The following is an 8,864-nucleotide window of genomic DNA, read 5'->3' on the forward strand; positions in this document are numbered from 1 at the left end:
CTTCACGTTTGAAAAACACACAGGCATCCAATGTAAAGTTTGAGTTGTGTTCTGAGCTCGTTTGATGTCTGCGTAGGCAGGCTCAGCAAACTAGGTTTCCCGTTTATGATTTCCGTTTCGTTTCGATTTTACCTGAAACATCCAGTCTTCGCCGTTCATTCTGGAACACATTTTAAAGGTAGCTTTAGCTTCATTAATATGTGTTGACGTGCTTTTTATCTGTTATCGCTATCCATTTATTTTATGTAATCACAACGAATTCCAAGTCAAGTCGAACTGTGTTGTCATTCAGTCGTGTGTGTGACTGTGTACCTTCCACTAACAGTGTAGCATACAGTGCAAGTGTGGAAGTAAACAATAGACACAATACAGTAAGTCACATTACCACACCTGTATACTCAGAACATGCATTTTAGGTTTGATATTTTATGTATGTAGGCTACCTGACTATATATACACACACACATAGTATGTGATATAATATTTATAGGTAACATTTGTGAAAAGTTAGTCAACATGAAATGAAAATTGACACTGAATTTACATTTATTTACTTTCTTAATGCATGTTTTGGTCTCATTTTCAGCAAAAATATTTCTGTATTTTTTTTTACATTACCATTTAAATGATTTTTAAAATAAGCATTAGCATTTAAGCAGCTTTCATTCAGCATGTGTGTATTAAAGGTGCAATATGTAATATTTTTGCAGTAAAATATCCAAAAACCACTAGACCAGTGTTATATATTTTGTTAACTTGAGTACTTATAATATCCCAAATGTTTCCAACTATTTGTAAATCGTGAGAAAATTGCAATTTTAACCAAGGCTCCGGGACGTGTGAGGAGTCGCCTGTCATACCCGCGTTACCCTCGATGTCCAGTTTTATTTTGTAGAAACCATGGAAACACCAAAGGCGCTTTAATATATTACACATTATAATAGACAAGGGAACAACTGTTTTGATATTTTTATAGACAGAAAACCAATTGTTGTTAAATAGCTCAACATGTTTAGTCTTATTGTTTAAATCTAATTTTCTTGATTGTTTGCGAGTACCATGCTTTACCATGCCTCAGAGAAAAACACTATTTTGTCAAGTAGCTAACATAGCATAATCAGATCAGATGCAGCTTTATTTTTAGTAACAGTAATACATCATTTACTCCATCATACAATACGTTTCAAAATTAATTGCATGCCATTTATCAACACAAGCCATCCAGCATTTAATATATTCTAAAATCGATCTAGCTTACTGCAGCGTGCAACAGTGTCTCACAGCAGCCGCCGAGTGAATGCACAGAGTAACGTTATAACATCATTTTCAAAACACTCAAATGTATCTAATATGATAAACGGAGCTGCGTTACCTCATACTCATGACTGGAATTCGGTTGTTAAGTCTGACGTCACGCGGCAGCGCTTCCGGGTCCTAACGCTCTATTTCATACCATAAGAAAACAACAAATGGTGCTAATATACACACACGATGTGGTGTAATACTACAAAAAAATATATAATCATAACCTTTATCTCCATACCAAAATTCCAGATGGCCAGACAATGATTCATCTTTTATAAATCGTTAAAATATTAATGTATGTGACGTTGTGAGCACGGAGACTGTTGTGTAGACTGTAAGTATTTAAAATGTTTAACTTTTTTAAATGATTGATGTTTAATATGAATAAATAGCGCTCATAAACGGCCGTCGATGGCATTCTCAAGTGAAACGAGTCGAGGCTTGGACCCGGAAACGGCGTTCCTTACGTCACGACTTAACAAGCGGATAGCAGAAGCGGCGCTGGCGACTGTGTCATAATAAAAGTCCTGCTCTGCTTCATACTACAGTAACGTTATCACTATGCGCAATAATCGCATCCGTGAACATGATTTCTTCCTATTCCTATCCCTATTCTTTTGCACCGTCGGTTGAGGTGGAGACCACACGTCCCAAGATTCTGCTCTCAAACTTGGCGTCATCAAGTTACGCCTTTGTTTTGAATAGTCTTCTAGCGACCTCTTGCAGATAGAATTATTATATACTGCACCTTTAAATTGATCAAAAGTGACAGAGAAGACATTTATAATGTTACAAAAAATTCTTTTCATCAAAGAATCCTGAAAAATATTGATTTCATAAGCAGCACAACTGATAATAATGAGAAATGTTTCTTGAGCACTAAATTAGCATATTATTTAGAATTATTTCATGTAATGCTGAAGACTGGAGTAATGGTGCTGAAAAGTCACAATATTGCTGGTTTTTTTTACTGTATTTTTGCTCAAATAAATGCAGTCTTGGTGACTTGTTTAAAAAAAACTGTAAAAATCTTACCTCAAACGTTGAACTTTAATGTGTAATTGTGATATATATATATATATATATATATATATATATATATATATATATATATATATATATATATACATTCATACTCTTTTGGAGGTGTTTTTAACAAGCTTGATTAATATTTTACCTTACCTTGCTTGTGGATGTCAGTAGTGTGACTGTGTGTGTATGCATTTCTATGGACAGATGCAGGTTATTCAGCATCCTGTTGAGAGACTGCATACTGCTCTCCTGTCCACACGGAAAGATTTAATAAAAACATTTCAAAAATTCAGCAGAGCTGAGAAGAAACTTCTAGAAGATGGACTTCTGCCTGACAATTCACTTTTCAGCCCCATCACCATTCACTCAGACTCAGACTGGATTCCTGCACATCCAGAAGATCCTCAAGACTTTCAGAGTTTTTACATCAACCCATACCGCCGTTCTCCAAACCGTGGACATAACACCATCTATATTCAAACTATTGGTTAGTGCACTTAGTATTTAAAACTGCTTAAATGTATCATTTATTATCATGTTTACATTTGTAAATTATAATTTTATCATGTTGATGAATGCACAGGCTCTTTTGGGGAAGGAGCAGTTGTGGCAGAGCAGTATGTTGAATGGCTGAAGGACTACTGTCAGGCCTTCTTTTACGGACTAGTGGTCAAGCTTTTACCACCAGTAACAGTTGCTTCAACAGCCTGTTCATTTCGGGTCAACAACAACACACATAACCTTCAGCTTCATGCTGGTTAGTACTGCTGCAACAACACAACCAGAATATAGTCGTTGAGGCTTTTAGCCACATTTGTAAAAAGGTTAGTCAGCATGACATCAAAATTGGCACTGAATTTACTGAATTTATTTACTTTCTTAATGCTTTTTATGGTCTTATTTTCAACAAAAACAACAAATTATTTTTGTTTGTTTTTATATACACTACCGTTCAAAACATTAGGGTCAATGAGATGTTTTTAGTAACACTTTCTTTACACGGATTGTCTATTTACGCTAAGTGCAAATAGCGTCCCTTGTTGGCAAACGCTATTTACACTAGCTCCGCCCACCAATATCTGGTTTGTCCACTCAAGTTTTAAAAACGACGCACAGAATTTAACATTTTCTGTGGCGCAGCAGTAGGGAGTAAGGCTCACAGATCTGGCTTTTAACATGATCGACGTGGGTTCAAATCCAGCTTTTGCCAAGCTCACATTTATCTTCAGATGAAAATGATGGTCTAAAATGAAAATGATGGTCTAAAAGTGGAAATAAACTGCGAACGAGTGTTTAATAATATTAAAAGTGTTTATTGGGTAGGGTTAGGGGAAGGTGTAGGGAGGGTTTTTATTCTCCCAATAAGGCAGCATTCATTTAATCATTTTAATAAATATTATAATTTACAATCTATGATATTATTGCATCCTGATAATGTACAAAAATACTGAGGTGCAAATAGTATCTGCCAATATAAAGTATAGATAGCGTCTAATTACTATTTACTCTTATTGCAAAGAACTGATACTTTTACATGGTGTAAATAGAATTTATCAATATTTTCACCTAGTGTAAATAGCATAATGCTAAGAAAGTGCTGCCGTTGTCACTATAATATATATATTATATTGTCACTATAATACATATAATATATTGCTATTTTCACTTAGCGTAAATAGCAGCTATTGCTAAGAAATATGCAATTTTCACTTAGTGTAAATAGCATCTAATTGCTATTTGCACTTAGTGCAAATAGCCGCTGCCTTACTTAAAGCCTTTATGTATAATGCATTATAAAAAATATTTTTAATGCATTAATTATGCCTTGTAATGCACCTTATAATGCATTGTATTGCCTCATGAATAATTGTAACCCCAGTTATAATACACCTTTACTAAGCTTAATGCATTAAAACATGACAAACAACCAATTTCAGATGTAACAAGGAATCTGTGAATATTATAATGTTATATATTAATTTTAACTTTTGTTACAATTATTTCTGAAAATATATAATGCATTATAATGTACATTATGAATACCTTTATAATAATTTATTCATAAAGGCAGATTTCACAGAAATATTCACAAAAATGTATAACAGTTTTCACAAAAAATATTAAGCAGGACAACTAAACATAAGAAGAAATGTTTCTTGAGCACCAAATCAGCATATTAGAGTGATTTCTAAGGGATCGAGTAATGCTGCTGAAAATTTAGTCATTTTAAATATTTCATAATATTACTGTTTTACTGTATTTTTGATCAAATAAATGCCACCTTGGTGAGCATAAGAGATATCTTTCAAAAACATTTAAAAAATGTTGACCCCAAATGTTTGAACACTAGTGTATATATGTCATATATAAAAAATTTCATTCATAATCTTTGATTTAAAACAAAATTACTTGTTGAAATCCCTGTTAACTAATAGCCAGATAGCTATTTAGGAGGTGTAACACCTCTTTTTCTCTATCCAGTCCAATCTCCGATGGATAAAATCTGTTGTCACTGAACTATACATTACGATGATTGCAAATGGGTTGCAAACAGCAGTTCACTTTGACTTTTATGTAAATGTAATGCTTTCTTTATATTTACAGGAGAGCTGTTGAACTTCTTGAAACAGAGAAAGCCCAGTGATGCTTTTTGCATTGTGGGGATCACCATGATCGACTTGTACCCCAAAGAGTCATGGAATTTTGTTTTTGGCCAGGCTTCTCTAACTAAAGGTGATTTTTTGATTCAGTTGCAGAGGTCTTATAAACTTGCCCTTCAAATGTTATTGTGATTTGAAATCAAAGTTGTCATTGTAGCCCAGTGTGCTTTTTGAGTAAATTATCCTTTTGTCATTTTAGCACGTCTATTAAGTTTGAATGTTTTTGCCACTGTAGGAATGGGAGTCTTCAGCTTTGCCCGATACGATGATCATTTTTATGAGAGAAGCTATACAGGACGACTGAAGAAGAAAATAGAGCTGAAGCAAGGAGATTATTCTGTGTTTGAGAATTACTACACTCCTCCAATCACCAGCGTTCTCCTCCTCCGGTCCTGCAAGGTGAAATGAGAAGTCTGTGCTTCAAACTCCCCAACCCTTACACAGAAAAAAGTTCATAAATGTTTTTAATATTCTCATAATTATTTAAACACAAAACCAGTGAACGGATATTTTTACAGAAAGGTTTTTATAGATGAAAGGATGCTATCTAGGTCAGTGGTACTCAACTGCTTTGGCCATGGTACCCACATTTTTCCATGGTCATTAAGCTGCGACCCAAATTTTTCGGAATTTGAAACAAGCAAATTTATTTCTCAAAAATGACTGACACACACAGTACCATCTCACTTTACATACACATAAATTGAATAATATAACTAACAATGATGAATAAACTGTATAAGGTAATTCTATTAAATAGCAGCAAGTTGTTATGCGCCACCATAGTTGTCAAAAATATAGAAAATGAAGTGGTATTTTGGGTTAAAGGGATAGTTCACCCAAAAATGAAAATTTGATGTTTATCTGCTTACCCCCAGCGCATCCAAGATGTAGGTGACTTTGATTTCTTCAGTAGAACACAAATGATGATTTTTAACTCCAACTGTTGAGGTCTGTCAGTCGTATAATGCGAGTGGATGGGAACTCGAACAATAAGAGTCAAAAAAACATGCACAAACAAATCCAAATTAAACCCTATGGCTCGAGACGACACATTGATGTCCTAAGACACGAAACGATCGGTTTGTGCGAGAAACTGAACAGTATTTATATCATTTTTTACCTCTAAAACACCAATATGTCCACCTGCGTTCAGCATTCGGTTAGTGAGGTCTGATCGTGCTCTGACAATGGCAGTGATGTCTGACACTCATTGATGTATAAGCGCGAGACATCACTGCCGTTGTCAGAGCGCGATCAGATCACACTAACCGAGTGCTGAACGCAGTTGGACATAGTGGTGTATTAGAGGTAAAAATGATATAAATACTGTTCGGTTTCTCGCACAAACCGATCGTTTCGTGTCTTAGGACATCAATGTGTCGTCACGAGCCGCAGGGTTTAATTTGGACTTGTCTATGCAAGTTTTTTCGACTCTTATTGTTCGAGTTCCCATCCACTCGCATTATTAGACTGACAGACGGCAACAGTTGGACTTAAAAATCATCATTTGTGTTCTACTGAAGAAACAAAGTCACCTACATCTTGGATGCTCTGGGGGTAAGCAGATAAACATCAAATTTTCATTTTTGGGTGAACTATCCCTTTAAGGTTGCAGAAAGTAAAGTTGTCATGGTAAATACACAATACTAACATGAGCTGTTAATGAAACATATGGACACTGATCCTGATGAATTTACATCATAACTGCATGCAAATCTTTCCCAGCAAATGCATGATGTACCAGTTATGTAATGTATTGGTACTTTTTTGGTAATTTCATGACTTTCATGACATGACTTACATGCTCATAATTACAATTGCTCTTTATATATAGTGATTTACAGCGCTTGCTTCCACATTTGTGTTGAGGAGCGTGCACTGTGAGCACAGTATAATGTCTGACAGGACAGGAAAGGTGAGAGACTTTTAATTTTGTACCAAGTTACGAAAGTAATGACACTGATATAAAGCCTGACAAAATCTCATCTGACAGCAGATATTGAATCAGGGCAACACGTTTTTCTCAACCACTCTACTTAAAGTTGCAGTCTGTAAGTTTTGCCTCTTTGTCGCCATCTCTGTTTGAAACCTGCAATTGCAGTTATTTGCAGAATTACCATATTTACATGGGTTTTGCATCGGCACGGCTCCTCATCGAGCATAAGTCTAATGTTTTGAGGGGTGTGGTCTGTCAGTCACTGCACCGGTGATACTGTACTCCGGAATCACAGATTCTATGTCTTGGAAGTATGACCAAAATAAGAATTTTCACAGGAGAATGTCATCTGAACAAGCAAGTAACAAATCTGCCAATTTTGTTCTGACCAACTGAGAAAAAAAGCATTACAATAAATCGCGCTACCAGTGGTGATTAAATCTTAACGATCGCTTAGCTCGGATCACATCAAACCGTGCAAATTATTATTATCGTTATACTTTGTTCTCAAATTGTTAATGTTAACAACACCAGCATTGCGTGACTACGTGTATTTAGTGTGTATTATTGTCCGAAGTCTTTTGCTTTTGACTACGGGTGAATCTCCAGTTGTCACTTATGGTTGTCGTTTGGACCTCTCTGGATTACAATCCGCCATTAAAATGACAAGTTTCTAGCTAATGTGAGAAAAGGCTATAAATGATCCGTCACCTGCAGCGTCTGGGACTCCTTCTTTATGTATAGTACAGATGTGACGTAATGACGCAAAGGCAAACTCGTATTTCCCACGAAAACCTACCAGTACCACCTAAATTAAAAAAAACATTATTACAAGCTTACCGTTGTGAATTGGGCTAAGGTGAGGAGATAGTTTTAAACACTGGCTGGTTATGTACTTGCTCAAAAATTGATTTAGGAACATTTTTAACCCAAAAAAATTTACGGACTAAAGCTTTAAATAGCGTCTGACAGAAGAGTCAAAAGCTTTCATGCTTGTATATCAAAATAAAAGTCTTGCACCCTAAAAACAATTCAAATTGTTTCTTTTACTTTCACATTCTTTGTCTACCCACTCACAATGGTCTTTCAACCCACTTTTTGGTTGCAACCCACGGGTTGAGAAACACTGATCTAGGTCATTTTGTGGTTGAAAACGTGTGGCTGTCCGTAAGTGCACTAAACTTTTTATTTGAGCTCTTTCAATCAAAACTGTTATTGTGCATCACTTTTAGACCCTGACTCATGAGATTGGACATATATTCGGGATGGAGCACTGCCAGTGGCTAAACTGTGTCATGCAGGGCTCCAATCACTTACAGGAGTCTGACCGTCGGACACTTGTCCTCTGCCCCATCTGTTTGCGTAAACTACAGTCTGCCATTGGATTCAAAATAGCTGACAGATACAAGGTAAGCCCAAATCCTGCCAAAACTGACTATTTTGCACTTTAGTGTACTGGCTCACTAATGTAATCAATATACAATAAGATCAATATACAGTAACATAGAATGTTACGGAATGTTAATATAGATAATATGTACTCTACAGGCCTTACTGCACTGGATTGAAGATGGAGCTGACAGCAATGGACAACATTCAAAACCCACACAAGCCTTCCAAGAGTATAAAGACTGGTTCTATAAGTGCTTACGAATATTGGAAAGTGAAACATCATGAACCAGCAAGTATTATATTTTGCTACCTGCCGACAAGCAATGTCAAGGCAAGTTGAAACATGCTATATGCACATTCTTGAAAAGAGCTTTGCAAGAAAGCTTCTGCTGAGAAAATACTGGTAAATGTATATGCAAAATAGGGCTTTTGATTTGTATGTATGGATCAAACTAAATAAAATTTTATTTATCTCTTTCCTTTGTTTTTGCTTTTTAAGATATCTGTCAAATCGGAAAACAATTTTCAGACAGCAG

General features: G+C 35.6%; 1 protein-coding gene across 3 annotated transcripts; it reads left to right on the top strand.

Annotated features, from left to right (window-relative positions):
* Positions 1-22: 22 nt before the first annotated feature.
* On the top strand, positions 23-8,807 carry LOC125255404 (archaemetzincin-2). 3 transcript variants are annotated; one of them, XM_048170615.1, is made up of 8 exons: positions 46-178; positions 326-371; positions 2,542-2,824; positions 2,921-3,094; positions 4,942-5,070; positions 5,233-5,396; positions 8,169-8,345; positions 8,485-8,807. In XM_048170615.1, the coding sequence occupies exons 3-8, from the start codon at positions 2,542-2,544 to the stop codon at positions 8,611-8,613; spliced, it is 1,056 nt and encodes a 351-aa protein (XP_048026572.1). In that variant the 5' UTR covers positions 46-178; positions 326-371; the 3' UTR covers positions 8,614-8,807. The 3 variants fall into 3 exon arrangements, with proteins under 3 accessions (XP_048026570.1, XP_048026572.1, XP_048026571.1); XM_048170613.1 differs by lacking the exon at positions 326-371 and having other exon boundaries at positions 23-178; XM_048170614.1 differs by lacking the exon at positions 46-178 and having other exon boundaries at positions 202-371.
* The last annotated feature ends 57 nt before the right edge of the window (positions 8,808-8,864 follow it).

Source organism: Megalobrama amblycephala, linkage group LG20 (assembly GCF_018812025.1).
Source record: "Megalobrama amblycephala isolate DHTTF-2021 linkage group LG20, ASM1881202v1, whole genome shotgun sequence".
NCBI classification, from domain to species: Eukaryota; Metazoa; Chordata; class Actinopteri; order Cypriniformes; family Xenocyprididae; genus Megalobrama; species Megalobrama amblycephala.